General features: G+C 44.9%; 1 protein-coding gene across 13 annotated transcripts in view; it reads left to right on the forward strand.

Moving 5' to 3' along the window:
- Nucleotides 1-18043, forward strand: part of CELF2 (CUGBP Elav-like family member 2) — a 501843-nt gene that overhangs the window by 409428 nt on the left and 74372 nt on the right. For all 13 annotated transcript variants that reach the window (XM_036024602.1, XM_036024612.1, XM_036024607.1 and 10 more), the window contains one exon: nt 12454-12502. In XM_036024602.1, coding sequence (XP_035880495.1) covers nt 12454-12502 — 49 coding nt within the window. The remainder of the gene's footprint in view (nt 1-12453; nt 12503-18043) is intronic.

Genomic DNA, 18043 nt, shown 5'->3' on the forward strand with positions numbered 1-18043 from the left:
GCCAGACTCATTTGTTTTTAAAAAGAGAGAGTGATATTTAATCATTTTTGCTTAAACATGATAAAGAAAGGAATATTATACTAGTTATCTACTTTCATTCACTTAGTACAAATCCCAAAGGCTATGGGGGTAGTTAAATAAATGGGAAAAGACTGCTGAGTGAGGTATGGCATTTATTTGTCTGTTGTAAATGAAGTTGTCATTCCTAAGCCAATCAAATCATGCATTTTTTATGAGAGGTTGCAACTTGCAGAGAGATGGAAATGTTAGACACTAATTAATAAACGTGGCTGGCAAAGCAACTCGGCTCAGGACTCAGATGCCAAGCTATGGAAGGATCATTAGAATATGAAATTCACTGGGGCTTTTCTGTTGATTTGATGAAATGCCTTACATCCTGTCAGAAGGTTCAAGATAAAATACAATTGGCTTAAGATGTCCACGTTAGTTTTGAACCAGCGATTTGAATGATTTGCTTGTCAGAGGGGTATTCTTGTGGTGGCTTTAATGTGCCTTAAACTTGAAAGGAATCTAGAGATTACTGGATGGAGCATCACTAATCTGTGCAGAGCATTGAAGCTGCTAAGGTGAATGGAGGGTGCCTTGTGTTGCACTCGAAATAGCCATCAGTCGGTTTAGAGGGTAGCATCGTTTTATTGTCAAGTTAATGTTTAAATTGTACAACTTGTGAGTAGTGCAGATGAGTTACTGAAAATCTGTCCAGACCTCACAAAGGAGATAGCCTGCATGAATTGAGCCTTGGGGGCTTTTTATGAGTCGTGGAGAGAAGATAGTGCATTTGCATTGCTGTGTGAGATATGAGGTTGTACCATATGAAATTGTCACTATTCAACCACTTTTAATCTATAAATATGGCACTTTTACATGATTCAACCTAATAACTTGACATATAGGTATTTCCATATAACAACATGCAGCAGTTATATTGGCAAAGGAAATGTTGTGTTTATATGCATGAGAGGGGTTATTATGTGTTTCTTTGGATGAGCAGATGGCAGAAGTTCCAGTAATAGGAAGTTGTCCAATTTGACTAGAAGAGAAATGTAGAGCCTGAAAAGGTTATTTGGGGTCAAAGCACGGAGTTCCTTGAAAGACAGGCCAAGGAGCTAGAATTTAATTTGGCAGATAATTGCAAGTTTTTGAGCAGGGGAGAGAAATGATTAGACCTGAGTCTTAGATTAAAAAGGCAGGTATAAGATGGTTTAGGGAGGGGTGGGCGGGGACCGGACTGGTGAGGAGGCCATTGCAGGAATCTGAGTGAGCAGTAATGAAGAGCTAAGGAGGAATAGAAAGGAATATAGAAGAAAAAGAAATTTAACTGAGATGGCTCTAAACTGAAAATTCTAAGAGGAAGAAAAGGAAGTCAATTTAGCGCCAAACCTGACTGTTAATGGGAGGGGTCTGGGAATGCAGGCCCAGCAACTGCTTCCTCACACAGCACATTTCCAGGGAGTGACAGAAATGCAAGTGCAACCTGGGCATGTTTCACTGTCCAAGGATATTTCCGGGGGTGGGGGGAGGGGTGTGAAGCAGAGGTATAGCTGAAGAAGCCTAAGGAAAGAAAATTCTGGAAAGCCATACCAGGGATTGTCAGTAACTGAGTCAACCCCTGGGAAGAAGGCAGAGAGACACGATTTGGCTAAGAGCCCAACAGTAGAACCAGTTGAACAAAACGGTCATTGCCACACAGTGAAGGTTAACGAGAGAGGCACAGTGCCATACACTCACCAGCATGCAGGGCATCAGGCTCGGTTCATCCCAGTTCCCTAGGCACTGAGAACTGGGTAACAGTGAATGACCCGAGAGCAGCTGGTGTTGGGGGAAGGAGCCACCAGGACCCTGGCAGGCTGGGTGCTCATTTATTCTAAGGCCGCATGAGAACTGAGCCCAGTGATGGTCATTATGGGAAGAGACCAGTGTAAGAGGACAATTTATTTTTAAACCAGACTCATTTGTCTTAAAATATGAGATTATACTGAGTTTGTGGCCTGTAGGATCATAGTACTGGAAATGTAAATGAACTACCAGGTCCTTAAACCACTCCTTAATGGCCAGGCCAGACATTATTATGTTAGTGTGATTTTTGCATGGCTCAGTGAGGCAGCCTGTCTAATTTAGCATCTGGGTAACATCTGGAAGAATAACTCTTGGAGCATCCATCATTGATTTGGGGAGACAGTTCCACAATCAAAAAGAAATCATGGTTCTATGAGGATATCTGTCTAAATCCCACTTAGTGAAAAGGGCAGCATTATTGCCTTTCTCTTAATTTTGGCTCATTAATTAGAAGTGATCTCGATCATCCAACTGTCACACAAAATCGTCATATGGTCCTCTGCTGTACTGGTATTGCCACAGCAGCACGATGCTCTGCACACCTTATTATGAGTCTTTCTATTGATCTCCATTGCCAAAATTGTCTTATACACTCTAGTTTTTTTGTCATTAAAATCTATAGCTCTAAACAGAGAATTTTAGACAAACTTAAATAAAATCTTTTAGTTTTAACTATTTTTGCTTTGTTCCTCACTGAATTTATTTGGGAGCTCAACTGACAGGATGAATTATTTATTATATCCCAAAGATGCCTGACAGAGAGGGATAACTGCAGTGTTATCAATAAACCACTTTCTGCTCACAATAACATTGCTCATCACAGTAACAATACCATCTCCTGAAACAACAGCCAGCTAGGAGCGCAGTGACCAGAGGGTTACAGAGTAGCATAGATTTACCTCTCTTAAGTAATACACTGTAACAGTCCCAAGAAAAATTAAACTAAGAGAGGATTAGCATTCTTCTTGAACAGCAATGCTTCTAAAAGCATATGTTCACACTTAGTTATAACAGTTATTTCTCATTCACATTCCATGCCTCCTAGTTTGAGCTTTTTCATTTTTCTTCTCATTTGAAAAATAAATAAAGCAAAATGGAAGCCTGTGTTATTGAGTATGAAAACAAAGAACCTAATCACAGCTAATGAGCATAATAAATGCTGGGCTGTACCTACCCGCTCTGGTCTGTGTGTGTTTTGTATACAGAAGGTTACATGGGCTGGGTAGCTAGGACGCCAAGTTACAGATGGAGTTGTGGAATGTTCTCTGACAGCTGATTAGAGTAATCTGTCAGAAATGATGACTTAATCACCATAACAGACTCCAAATTCCCTCATAGAATTCCACCCAGAGTAATCTAATTTTCCTGTAATATTGTTTTTATTTTATTCTTTGCCAGGACTGAATGGGTTCACTGCTTGTGTCTCCCCCTCTGCTCTGCCCCATGATTGTTACAGAAATGTGAACAGGTAGAGTAATTCCAGCAAAAAAAAAAAAAAAAAGCTTTCTTTGGAGTGTTATAAGCTGAAAGCAGATACACAGTTGGGGTTCTATAGGGTTTTCCTCCTCACTGGATTATTAGCATTTATGAAGAAAGCTGGGAGTTGACCAATACTAGCTGTTTACTTCTCAGATGACCAAGAAAAGCCATTCCTTCCAGTATATTCTCTTAGCTTTCAAGCGGCACCTTTCCCTTATTTCCTCCAGAAAACCTTACGCAAAGTAAAATAATAATGATAATGATAACTTCATTGAACACTTAATTACACCAGCTATGCTTTAATGCATAGCTCAGCTGCATTATGCTCTATGCTCTGCACTATGCTCACCTGCATCAATGTCTATGGAGAAGAAATAGTCATTTATTTTCACTATGGTTTTTCCCCCTACTTGTCATTTGCTGCAGAAATAGAAAGTACAACAATATTTCTTTGTTGTTGTCACACCCAAATACCCCTTTGTTCCTTGCTTAGTTCGCTTGCCTAAAGCTACACATGAGCAGATACTGGTTGAGAGTGCCCTGTGCACCCCCCACGTCAGCACCGTTGGTGGTGGCCCGCAGAAGAACACTCTGCAGCAGCTCTGTGGCCCAGAGCGTAGCCGCGTCCTGCACACTCACCTTCCAACAAGGAATGTGCATCTTCAGAGGACAGCTAGGCACTCAGTTATCTCCAGAAGTTCCACAGCAGTATTTGAATAAATTGGCATTATATAATCTAGTTGTCAACGTAAAACTGAGTACCAGGGCCGCCTTGTGTAAATGCTGGCTTAGCCAACAAAGAGAGGACCATTCTGAAGACTTCAGTGTACTTTTTACACTATCAGTTTCTGAAGAAACTGCAAAATGCAGGCTCTATTAATGTCAGCTATTATTTTATCTCTCACATAATAACTGACATCTACTCTTGCTTGTCATCCATTTTCTTCTCAGCAGTGTAGGTATAAGATGTTTTAGAGAGCCTGGCCTCCCCTCCCTCTTCCTTGGCTCCTCATGTATCCCTGTCTCGGGGTGTTGTGAGAATTAACTTAGTTGACATACCTAAGGATCCTGCAGCAGTGCTTGGCACAGCAGCATTGAGAGTGAAGGGAAGATGGACCTAGGTTTTCACCAAAAGTGCCTAAACTCTACAGTGAACAGGTATAGCTGTGAGCTCAAAATCTGACTTTGTTCCAATGACAAAAGTTCCTTTCGACTGATCAAAGACATTATTTCTGTCCTCTGTATTCTTGCAGAGGTATCATTCTATTCCAGATATCTTAGCAAGTTTACCACCATGTTACCATTCAAACAAATCAGAAAAATTCAGAAGTTGTTATTTAATACTTGTAAGTCAACATTCCTAAAGCTGCTTTTGTTTCATTCCACTCTTTCTCAAGGAGAGCATAACAGAACAGTGGCTGAAACAGCAACATTCCCTTCCTGGAGGGTTAGGGAAGCCACACAGCTTTGGGGGTGCCTTCCCATGACAGCAGACCCCATGACAGCACACGTGGTCATTTGGGGGGTGGCATGCCTCCAGTTGGTGGCAGTTCTTTTGAAACTTACCACCTTTGCCATTATAACCCTTTTTAAAGAAAAGTTCTGCCCCGGCTGGCGTAGCTCAGTGAATTGAGTGCAGGCTGCAAACCCAAGTGTCACAGGTTTGATTCCCAGCCAGGGTACATGCCTGGGTTGCAGGCCATAACCCCCACCCAGCAACCGCACATTGATGTTTCTCTCTCTATCTCCCTCCCTCCCTTCCCTCTCTAAAAATAAATAAAATTTTAAAAATCTAATAGCTCTTTTGAATTGTTAAAAAAAAGTAAAATTCTTAAAGCACAGGTGCTTTTGGTATTCCCTGGTCTGCTGTACAACAAGATATGAAGTATTCTGCATGAGTCATATGCGTGTTGTCTTGAGCAAAAGAAAAATTCCAGTTTGTCTTCACGGCTAGGGTCTTTTAATTTTCTCGGGTAGTGCATAGCTCTTCTGTGAATTCACCTCTTTCCCTCCTCTCTTTGTCTCCCTTTAAATATTTTATGGGCAGTAAGCTTATAATATGTACCATCACGGCTACTCTCTCCAGAGGTCAGGATAGGTTTAACAATGAGATGCGTAACAGTGACTCTGTAAAACCCATTTCAGGTTAAAAATGGCATGTTTTATTGAATCTCGTGTTAAAGGCGGTTCACTCGTCAATTGGTGACGGCCGGGTTAAACAAGTTCTAGCACGAGCTCTCCTCCATGTGAGGAATCGGCCCTGTCGCCTCCCCTCCGCCCGTTTCCTGCCCCCAGGTCCTCCATCTCCCACACCCGGCCTGTGTTAACATGGGCTGTTGCAGCTCCTACTCTCCCCCTCATTCATCACAGAACCAAGACAGAGGTTTTGCGCAGTCACGCCGGACTTTGTGTGTAATGGGAACTCCAGAGAGTATGAATGCTGGTGCCCTGTGGCCCAGCCTCATCTCTGCCCCTGTGACATGATAGGACTTGTAATGTAGGCAGTGACAGCTGCTGCCAGGGTTATGTACAGCTCCCTGCACGTGACGCTACCCCCACAGACTTTGGGTAATGGCTCTGCTGCGCAGATGTATCCTCATTTTCATTTTCATGAGCCGCAGCTGGGCTCTTGGCTTCGACTCGAAGGTCAGTGCGTTCAGGAGTGAGGAGCGTCGGGTCCTATCAGCGATCTGCCTTGCTGAAGACCAGGCCAGATCTGGGGCCCTCTGGGCATGTGCGGGGAGCAGAGGAGGGAGGGCTAAGTGCCACTCACTTGTTAGGAGGCAGGAGAAAGGGTGAGGCTTTGCACTGGAAGGCTGGCGTGCTCCAGCACTCACAGGCAGCTTCCCATCGGAGTGGAGGCCTGGGACGGCTACTGGGCCTGTGTCAGACAGGAGCAGGCTGCATCTTGTCATTGATGTCATGCTTGGCTTTGGCATAGAGGGGACAGTGGGATATGGTCTTTCTCTTTAGGAATCTCTAGCTCACTGAAAGCCTAATCAAAGCCCGAAGCAACGGCCCCTCCGTGAGCTGCAGCAGCAGAACTCTTCTCCAGAGGCTCCGCCTCACTGTACATGTTACTACACAAATGTAACAGAAATTGACTGATTTCTAAGAAACACAGTTGGCTCCTCCTCTGCCCGCTGGGAGCCGAGGAGGGAGCTCTCAAAATTTCCCCTCTTATTAAACTTCATTGGTTCTTAAACAAACAGGGTTAAATATGGACCAAGATATTATCCAGTACTGTAATGTGTAACTTGAGGCAAAATGTTCTACAATAAAATGAAAAGGAAATTCATATGCAGTCAAAGAAATATTCAAGGGAATGGATTTCAAAGACTTTCTTCGTAGAAATATAAACTTGATGAAATATGTTAAGTCAGATTCACTGCCATGAATCAGGACCTGTTTCCAAAACAATTGATCTTGGCATCTTCCTGGGACAAGCGCTCCACCAACAGGGAGCCTGGGTGACAACACCCGGAGCCCTCCTGCATCTCAGTGTGCTCCAAGGATGCAGGTTTTTTCAGACACAGCCAGCCCTGTATGGCTATGGAGACACAGCCTCAATTTAATTGACGCATGTGTCTTAGGAGACTCTGCAAAAATTCACGAAGATCGTGTGTTCACTTGCTGTAGACAGAAGGAGAAGAGTACCCCCGCCCCAGGGAACTAGCCTCCACTCTGATTCTGAGATTCCCTTACAACTGGTGAGACATGAGGAGGTTGGAAGGGTGACTGCCAAATTCTTTGGCCCTTCCTCTGGTCTGTTGATGTCAACTGGGACATCCAAGCTCAGAGCACCGACTGGAGTGCCAGCCTCCGGCTCCGCCATCCAGCTCTGGCAGCAGATAAGACCAGTGTCCATGGTTGCTACAGCAGCCATGGTGAGAAGCAGCAGTTCTGACCCCAAGGGTTTTGTCTTCCACTGTTGAAGAATGCAGTGATGTTGTGGCCACTGGCTGTCAGTCATGGTTCCCACGGCAGTTTTAATTCAGGGGTGAGCAGACTTGTGTTGTTGTCTTTATACTTGAAATATTGCCATTCATAAATATATCCCTCACTTAGTCTTGTGCTTTGTAATTGGTGGATGATCTTTAGTGGCCTTATCGTTTCCTCTGTTGATCAGGATGTCCTATCATCGTTCTTTAGTAACAATATGACCTATTTCTCTTACTCTGCACCTTCAAGTATGTTGTTTCTTCCCTCAAACGGCCTTCACTTATATATTGATTAACATTAGCATTCCTTCAAGGTTGAACTCAACCACTGCTTCCACTGAAACACCTTCTCCAGCTTGCCCTTCCTCCTTCTGTGTTGGGTGTCTCTCCACCAGGCTCTCACACTGTAGGTCTTAGCACAGCACACGTCCCCTGGGTGGGGGGAGCGTCTGACGTAGCTCTCCCTCCCACTGTGTATCAGGCTCAAGCCATCAGGATGGGAACACTTTTCTGCTGTATTCCCAGAAGCTAACAGAGTATCTGGTAGAAGCAGAAGTAAGGGAATGAAAAAGTAGTCCTGGAGTCACACTGGATCAGATCTTTGAAACCATTTCCTGTTTAGGGAAAGAACCCCTTAGTTATGACTGGAAACTTGAAACTAGAGTGCCTGTTCCTTGACAGTATTTTCTCTACTCCGTTCAACAAACCTCCCAATGGTCTTTGGAGTCATGAGATTTCAAGGAAGTAAAACGTGAGAAGGACACCTCTAAACCATTTTTTTTGTCTTCCTTGACATTTACATCCTGTATCTGATCGGAAATTTGTAACTCACATGAACTGTTCATGATAATGAGCCATTCTTAATACAGTACTGATGGAACACCTCTCCCCAAGAAGGTCACAGTGCTTTACATACATTATCTAAATTGTCTTCAGAATATACCTGAAGTAAGGGTGACCACCCGTTCAGAATTCACCAGGGCCTGACAGTTGTGATCTCTGTCAAGGTGACTTTCACCCCCCACCCTTGGCCTAGGAAAGAGCAAAACAAAGGTCGAGTCTTCAGTGGCAGTAGCTGCTTTATCATAGTCATGAGTCTCTTAACACCATATGTTCTGAGACACGCGTTGTTAGGCAGGTTGTGTGTTTGTGTGAACATCATAGACAAACCTGGATGGTATGGCCTCCCACATGCCCAGGCTGTGAGGTAAGCCTGTTGCTCCTAGGCTACAAGCCTGTACATGTTACTATGCAAAATGACATGAGATTAAGTCAAGCACAAGAAAAAATGATGCACATAATCATATGTGCTGTACCTTTATCCAACTGGCAGCACAGTAGATTTGCTTACCTCAGCATCACCATAGACGTGTAAGGATTGCAAAGATCGCAAAGATGGTACTATGGCTGTGAGGTCACTAGGCAATAAGAATTATTCAACTCCTTTATAATCTTAGGGGACCACCCTGTACATGTGGTTCGTTGACCAGAACATAGTGTGCACACATGACTGTACCACTACTTTGGCATTCCTGAGCCTCTGGGTAGTCTCGGGTCAGAAACTGAGCTAATTCTCTCAGCAGCTACAAGAAAACTAAGAGTCGAGTCTCAGTATAATACCGGTCATAAAGCTGCATAGATAACGTGTTTGGGGAGTTTAGTAAGGGGATATTGCAGGCGCCTTCTAATGCGTGCCTGGTACTTTCAGCGAGTGAAGCCTGCAGTTTTCATTGTGGGCTCATGTGTCCAAATCCCATGTGGGGCGTTTTGTGGAGAAGCAATGTGATAGGGGGAATCGGCACTGGGTGAGAGCAGGAAGCTTAGATTTCTGATCCCGTCTCAGCTGTTAACCAGCTGTGTGTCCTTAGTGAAGTCGCTGAGTCCCTGCAGACCAATAAATTGAGAGCATTGGACTAAATGATTGCCAGGCCCTTCACAGCTTGCGAGTACAATGATTCTGTCCTTACAGAATTACAGCTCCCACGTTTCCTGCTCTAGACTTCCATGCACTTCGCAGATTGATCCAAATGTCTGAGGTTGGTCACCATTCTTCTGTATGTTTGTGCATATCAGCTTCCAGGATGGACTGTCAGCTCCCTGAGGGCAGGACTCCCATTCACTTCATTTTGTGTCCCATATGTAACATAGGTATACTTATCTCCTCTTTCCTCTCTTCAGCCTGTAAATCACATCTGCATCCTTTCTAAACATTTGCCTGTACAAGTCTTGCCACCTGGAAAGGAAAGACTCCACCCCATCCTCCATCAGGCTTCCTATATCTCCCCCTCCAACCCTTGCTTTGTAGAGACTTTTCTTGAAATAGTCATCTACATTTATCATTTCCACTATTATCTTCCCTGTTACTCCCCAACCCTTTGTAAGCTCACATTCTGCCCTCCCGCAAACCTACAGAAAAGTCTTCTGATTAATTCTTTAGGGATAAAGAATTTTTTATTACCAAATCCAAAAGGACGCTTGGGCATTTTCATTGTAGCATCTAGCAGCACCACCTTTTTTGTAAACCTCTCCCCACGTGGCTCGTGTGGGACCACTTGTTCCTGCTCCTGCTTCTCTGGCTGCCCTTCGTCTGTCCCTCTCAAACCAGTGTTCTGTCCCCGGCTCTGGACTCTCTTCACTTCGCATTCCCTCTGTGGACAGCTCCACCCATGCCTGCGGGCTCCGCTGCCACCTCTCAGGGCCTTTGCTACGTCTTGGATCGCCCTTTCCCAACTTCTCTCTAATCCCAGTCACATCAAATGGGTCATGTGCAGACCTGTGCTCAGCAGTCCCCTCCAAAATGGCATTCTTGTTTTCTTTATTTGGGTGATAAGCCCAAAGTATATCTAGTTGTCCAGGCCTGGGGTTCTCTCTTTCCCTCTTCCCCACAACCCGCCAGTTGCCTCTGAAGTTGAGATCTTCATCAGTTTCACATGGATGGTTGCAGTGGCGCCTCTACTGTTCCCCCTGCTCCTTTGTTGCTCCTTTATAATCCATCCTCCACTGTAGCCAAAAGGGACTTTCCTAGAATTCAAATTTCAGCTTGTTGCCTTGGCTACTTAAATTTTCTGTGCTTAACCATTCACATTTAGTTAGACAAAATTTCAATTTTGTAGTGCACAAGATCCTTTGAGAACTGGATGTTCACGCCCTTTGCAGCCATTCCTGTGCCCCTCCCCTCTCATTTCGGATGACTCGCTGCAAGACCCTGTGCTCTTTCTCACCCCTGTGTGTCTTTACATGGGATATTCCATTTCCCCTTCCTCTGCTGGCAAGTCCAACGTGGCCTGTAGGACACTAATCGGGTGCCGCCTTTGCTGAGAAGCCTTCTCTTCCCTTGCCAGGCAGAAAGAAGTGCCTGCTCCTTTGGGCTCTCACAGTCTCTCGTTCCTGTGTCTGCCACAGTGCTCACCCGTGTTGCATGGGAGGCTGTTTACAGTCAGCCACCCCCACCACACAGTGAACACCCAAAGGGTCTGGACTTCTTCCCTTGGCCTTCCTTCCTCACTTCTTAGGCTATAGCCAGGGACACAGTGGGTACCTCAGAGATTTTTGCTGAATGAGTGGATGAGGCATGAGGGAAGAACAGCTTTCTCAAAGACTCAGTCCCTCTTCCCCCAACATTTTTTTGGGATCATTCTTTCTGTTACACATAGGATGGAGGCCATATTCCTTAGCCCAAATCAGGTGTTTCCCACAGTTTACTTCTGCCTTCTTTTTAGGTGTATATTCCAGTCTTTTTGGAAAAGTCTGATCTACTTACTGATCCCTTTATCAGTCATTAAACATTTCATTCTCATTCTAGGCTCTTCTATAAATTGAACAGATTAATGAATGGAGTGGGAATATGAGTAGATCTCACATCTCAAGGCCTATGTTCTATGCATAAGAGCATCTTGCCTTGCAGAATAAACAAAGCAGCTCTGCATGGCTCGTCTCTCCCCCACTCATAGTATTCCCTCTTCCTCTTCCTCGTGTGTTTTGGAGACCCTGGCAGGCACTAGCTGCACATGATCCTGACTGCCTGATGATAATTTCCCATCATTTAAGTGCTACAGCCAAGTGCCATTGCCCTTTCATGTAAATTAGATAAAACCCAGAGCTGTGGCTTGCAAGTGGTGGAAGTCCACTGGGGAAATTAAAGGTTCAGGGAGAATGGGACCCATTATAATAAAAGCATTTGCACAGCCAGTGATTCCATCTACCCTGTGGCTCCAGTGTTCCTTGGGGTAGGATGAAATATGAAGCAGGAGGACCTTTGAAAGTAGTTTGAGGAATTTATTTTAATTGGAAATAGCGGCAGCATTCTGCACTTGGAGTCAGCTCTGTAGGTCCTGTATGGTGGTGTGATGGGTGTTGCAGAAAGGGCTAGTGGGCACCCAGTTCTGCCCTGATTCCAGATCTGGGCACCACATCACCTCAGGCTCTTTCTGCTCCTCCCTGTGTACTGAACAGACATGCTCCTAAGGTCTGTGCCTCCCTCTCCCCTCGCTCCACCCCCTTCCTCCCTCCCTCCATTCTGTCCCATACTCCGTGTTTAATAAAAATTACACCTTGGCACCTGAGTCAGTCAACTGGTAGACCTTCAGATTCTCGCAACACTAAGACCTAAGAAGATCCATGCAGCAGACAGAATGGCCAGAAGGAACACACAGATAATCTGCATTCAAATTTGTAATAACACAAAATAACAATAGCTCTTTTTTCAGCACATCCTGTGCCCTGTTAATTAAGCACTTTACATGTATTCTCTCACTTAATTCCCACAGCCCTACTGTGCAGGTGTTCTCTCCACGTCACAGATGAGGAAACTGAAGCTCAGAGAAGTTAAGACACTTGCCCAAGATCACGTAGCTAGCACACATGGCGGGACCAGAATCACCTCTGAGATACAGGCAGAAACCATACTGAGTGGCAGAACCAGGTTTCGAACTCAAGCCTGACTGCAGAGCCCAAGCTACTAACTACTGTGTCCCTGCACCCTAAGTCAAAAGGGTTCTATTCCTGAACATAAAACACAGGCTTGTACATTTGGTTGCATTTTACCTGGGAGAGGTCTTGTTCTTTAACTGTGTGTCCTTACAGCAATATCAGTGTTCAAGTTTAAAAGGATGGAATTTCTGAGACTGTTCATGCAGTTGTTCAATCTGCCTTTACTTTCTCACTTTTGTGTTTTTAGATGCATCATCCCATTCAGATGAAGCCTGCAGATAGTGAAAAGTCAAACGGTAGGTGGTGACTGACTGTCCCCTGTAATGTCTGTGTCTGTGAGTTAAGAAGTCAGTGGGGGGAGGGCGATGGCGGCTCCAGTAGCTCTTCTCTCCGAGAGGCCGCGAGGACTGCTCTGGGAAACTTCCGCTCAAGTCGGCATGTCCCGAGAACCTGAGCCTTGCTCTCCTGCCTCATTTATCTCTGGTGTAAAGGTCTGTGAAGATGTTACCAGATACGGTTTTTCGTGTCCCTCTGTTGTGGGCTTGCTCTGTGTGGTGACCCTGTGGCCTTTGGCTCCTGTTTATCTGCTCTGCAGAGCAACACGGGACACCTGATGGGGAGAAGTGACCTTATGCTGTGCAGGGACGACGGAGCGGGAAAGGGTCATCCTCTATTTTTTCTCCTTTCCGTTTGTTCATTTTTTGGCTTGGAGGCTGTCTTACGGCTCTCTTTTCTAACTTGTACCAATGCGTTTGCATCTGCATTCATTCAGAATTCAGCCTGCTGATTAAGTAAACATACACTCAGTGCAAAATACGCATTTGATAGGGCCCGTGGAATAATTGAGATTTGACTATCCGAGACGCAAGGGGGTTGATAGCCACGTTTCTCTCTCAGGTTTTTGCTTCCACTTATGCCAGCCTTCTGTCCCTGTTTTATATTTTGAATTTACTGAAATGTATGTTAAAGGACTCTTCTACCTTCTCAGACCTTAGAGCTTCCCTGTCCCACCAGACTGACATAATCAGCTCGGCTTCCTTCCACAGGCGGTTTGCACCTCATTAATTAGTAATCAGGGCAGAAGCCATGCACTCAGAGATCTGCATATCTGCAAATGTAAATTATGATTGGGCTCTAAATCTCTCCACAAGGTATTTTTTGCTAATTGTAGTGCATCCCATTTTCTGGCTTTTTCAGACTAGAAAGTTTTGAAGAGAGTCCCACGTCACACCGTGGGCTGCAAGCCCCTGACGTGCGTGTCAGGGAGTAGACTTCAGTGTTTTGACTGCCGCCTCTCCTCGGCTGTGCTCTTCCCTGAGCGTTAATTCCCTGCATCCTCTGCTGCTTGATCGCAGACAAGCACTCAGTGTCAGGGGCCTCCGATTGCCACTGCTCTGTTGCAGGACCTCCGTCGAGACACTTCGTTCGTTTATTAGACAATGCACATTGATTACTCACTGTGTGCCAGGCCGGGTGCTAGTGGAGGCTGCAGGAATGAATTTTAAAAAGAAGAACAGGCTACAAAAAGACTGCCCTGACCTCAGAACTTACACTCAGTCTGCTGATCTCCACTAATCCATCACTCAGACACTGAACTTGAATGTCCTCACCTATAAAGTAAGAGTAATAATGACTGTCTCACATAGCTTGCCTTTTTTTAAGATTTGTACAAGATGTCTGCCACAGTGCTTTGCATGTGGCAGAGCACCTTGATACCATATTGGCTATGGCTACCCAGATTTTTCCCTGGCCACACAGAGTTCTGCACTGTGCATGTGCACCCCTGCTGAAGGCCACATGCCCATGACAGGTCCTAGAGCCCCTTTGCTCCAGAAGTGCACATATATAGTCTGTTCTCTTCCCCACAAGGGAGGGGGATCATGTATTCGTGGGATAAATTCTGTCAGTGAAGGTCACCTTGGAACTTCTGGGTAAGAAGAGGCACTCCCCATCTTTTGGCCCCACCATTCTCTGAACTGTCAGGCAGGGGCCGCAGAATGAAAGTTCATGGAAAAGGCTGTCTTCTTTCTGAACCTTAGATCATAATTATAAAGGTGTGATGGATTAGAGAACTGAGTTGGAAATATTTAACCTGAAATACCCAAATCATTGAACCATGAAAAAATTTCTTCTTTTGCATTTTCTGTTATTCAGACGTGAAGCCTGCCTTAGAGAGTCCTTTCCCTAGAGCGGCTGCAGGGGGCAGGGGTGGGGGGTCTCAGGATGGTCCATGCCCCTGCTGCTCAGTGTCTGCTTGGCAACGGAATAAAGCTGCCGAGAGCATGCACAGTTTCACACGATCTCAAAAGCCTAGTGGGACTGGGCACCGTTTTTACTAAGATGAGAGAATACCTAAAAATGCCATTTTTCAGGGAGCAACCTGGAGCAGTAGTTAAGAACTATTTTGAGGAGCCTGGACTTTACCCCTTGACCCTGCACTTGTTAGCTATGTCCGTGGTCATCTTCTGTGGGCTCACCTGCCCTTCTGGTCTCCAGCTGAAACAGGGGCATCTATAGTGGTCCTAGGGTGGAATTCTTGTAACACCTGCCTCACAAGGGTGTTTGAGGAGTACATAAGTCACCATCTGCACAGAGCTGAGCATAATACGTGGCTCATAGTGAGTATTTACTGTGCTAAGTTATCGATGTAACTCTGTCTCACTGAGGCTGGCACTTAGGCTATTCATGTCACAGCATAGATCTGCACATACAAAGGACACCCCCCAAAAAAAACTTTCTTGTTGGGACAGTTCTCCCTTTGCTTTGTAGATAGAACTTCATTTTCTGAACTTCCAGTAGAAAAAAAAAGTCAAAAAGTATAAATGGACTGAAATCTGCTTTTAAAGTGCTCTTATGGAGGCTCCTGTGGGACCTCACCTTTCATAGACATGAGCAAGGTGCAAGGTCCTCCTTGGACCTGATGGAGGAATCCAGAGAAATCTATAATTTTCTAAAGCAAGTGATAAACGCTGCAAGCCTTTTCTGATTTCACATGCAGCTTTGACAGGTAAGCATAGTTTGCAAAGCTCAAAGAGCACAAAGATTTCTTTGGCTCAGATGCTCAAAATAGCTCCTGTAGTTGTGGAAGAGGTATCACGAGCTCTAATTGCACTTTTATTGAGTTTGCTGACATTTATGGATAGCACAAAGGGCTCATCACAGTTAGACAGTTACTGCCTTCATTATCAGTATGTTCAGATTTCTACAACTTTGTATTTGCCGAGCAAGACAGGACTTCTCATCACAGATTAATTAGTGATGGACAAATGAATTTCAGAGAAGCAATTACTCTTTTCAGCCTTTGTGTGTCCAGAGACTCTGACACAGGGAACCTCTGTGGTGAGCTCAGAAATGTTGGACTGCTCTTCGATCTGCCCTGCACATCAGTATTTTACTGGCCGGTCTTCCAAAACCTCCCTGACTTTCTACAGTCTGCCCCCCTTTTCTTTGGCTCTGATTTAAGCTGCAGCCTCAAGCACATTTATGCCAACTCATTCATGCTTCTGCCATGCCTGGTGTCCCCCCTCAAAAAAGCCCACTGCATTAGCAATAAAATGCTGGGGCCTTTAAGAATAACACACTAAATCAATACCCAAATTTCAATAGACTCCAACTTTTTTGGTTATTTTTTCCATTGTGGATAGTCGAGTGGTGGTGCAGGAAGGGCACTGGAGGAGGTGTGGTTTCAGGGACCGGCATATGCTAGCATAAACTTAGTTATTCTCTTTAATTCTATGTGTCACCGAGAGCCTGTTTTCCAGCTTTTAATCCCTTATCACTATACAGGAAAAGGTACCAGCAGTGCAAGGTTGAAAATTAAATGCAGTTGTGCCATGACCATTGTGGCTCAGTTGGTTGGGCATCATACTGCAAACTGAAAGATCTCCAGTTCGATTCCCGCTCAGGGCACATACCTGGGGTACAGGTTTGGTCCCTGGTTGGGGCGTGTGGAAGAGGCAACAGATCAGTATTTTCCTCACACGTCGATGTTTCTCACCCTTTTTCCCTCCCTGCCCCTCTCTCTAAAAATAAATAAAATCTTTTTTTAACAAAAGAAAGAAAGTTAAATGCAGTTGCTAGATCTGAATTTTGGCTAGCAGTGAGCGATAAGAAAAGCATAGAGGTTGCCTCTGGTGCCGTGCTTGGGGTCTTGGTGGCGGCAGCCAGTACTCACACTTAGGCTGTGCTCCCGGCTGAGAGGGTTGTCCTCAACTCTGCAGACACCACATAAACCCAGCCTGCTTTCACCCTCCAACGTCACAGCTTGTCAGGGGTCCTTAAAGCCTCAAATCCAGAAATGCCATTCAAGACCCCTGTCTCTTAGCTTAAGGCCTCTCAAGTTCCCAGGGTCCAGGTGTCCACTTCAGAGCTCACAGGAGTGAAGATACAACTAAAGATTGTCAGGGAAGACACACAGGAGTAGCAGAGTGTTCCCATCCAGCCCCTTCCTGGTTTACTGGAAGATGAAGAAATAATTTTGAGATTCAAAGTAGAGAGACTCATGGATTTGAAGGCAGCGATTAAATGCCATATGTTAGCACTAACACACTGGAAAGTTGTTAATTAATTCAGGCCACCCAGATCCAGGTGTGACTTTGACAGGCTGTGTACCAGGGTGTGAGCACAGGCTTACAGTTAGAGATGTTTTTAAAATTTAGTTTCTATTCCCCCAACTTCAAAAAGTTCCCACTTACCATATTAACCCCTTCTTATTTAAACCATGGAAGGAGAACTTGAAATGGGCCCTGGCCCTGGACAACCTTCCAGTTTTGCTGTGGCTGGTACTGGCGGCGGTGACCCGTCTGCACAGCACTCTGCACGTCACAGTGTTCCCCTCACTCATTCGTGGCTTATCCTGAAGGAGACTCGACTTTTTCCCAAGAGGACATAGACCTTATGTTTTTTGGTGTTTTGGTTTTTTTTTTTTAATTTCCCTAAAGCACTTAGCAGAGTACTGGGAACATGGTGGGTTTATTTAAGCAATCAGCATTCCTGTGGATTGAAAAACTAAGTGAGCTACCCACTGCCTGTGAATACTAGGGAAAACCCCACCAAGAAATTCATCAAACATTGATGAAAAAGTTAAGTAAATTGAAGATAATTATATTTATTTAAAATGTTGACAAGACTGTTTAGAGGGACCCTCAGCCTGGGAATCCCAGGGAGGATTGGTATGAATAAAACTCCCCCTGGAAACTCAGGAGAAACCCGCGGGACGGTGGAGCTGGAGTGTGCCGCTCGCCCCACTGTGCCTGGAGAGCAAACATAGCCCAGCTGGTAAAGCCACAGAGCAGCCCTGACTAGCAGGAGCTTGCAGACACCCAGCTCCCTTTCAGCATGCATGCACACACGTGAAAAACATTAACACATTGACTAGCGCATGGTGGTGTAGGTTTTAAGGATTTTGTTTTTAACTGATAGTTGTTACTGAAAAAAGGGAGTCATCAGTCTCCCTGCCTGTCTGAGTTTCCCCTTTATGGTGATTAGGAATCAGAATTTCCTCAGTGGTTTCCATTTTCGTAATATCCATCTTAGTTTAAAACATCGTTTACTAGCTTACTGAGGAGTTGCATGTTTTGTTTAGTATCCTATCCCTCTAAAGTTCAAAATCTACCAATTGTTTTAGCTAAATACCATAATCAATAAGTTTACCTCTGAAACCAAAAACTGACTGAGAATGTATTACTTGCCTTTGTCTAAAAGCCCTCAAATCAGATTCTTTAGGCTCAGAAGAAAATGAATAGGATTCTCGTCGAGACAATAGCCATGGCTCCCTCAGGATGCGAGCCCCAGAGATGGGAGAGGGGGAATAAGAAGTGCAGCTAGAAGTTGTTCAG

Source organism: Phyllostomus discolor, chromosome 1 (genome assembly GCF_004126475.2).
Source record: "Phyllostomus discolor isolate MPI-MPIP mPhyDis1 chromosome 1, mPhyDis1.pri.v3, whole genome shotgun sequence".
Lineage (NCBI taxonomy): Eukaryota > Metazoa > Chordata > Mammalia > Chiroptera > Phyllostomidae > Phyllostomus > Phyllostomus discolor.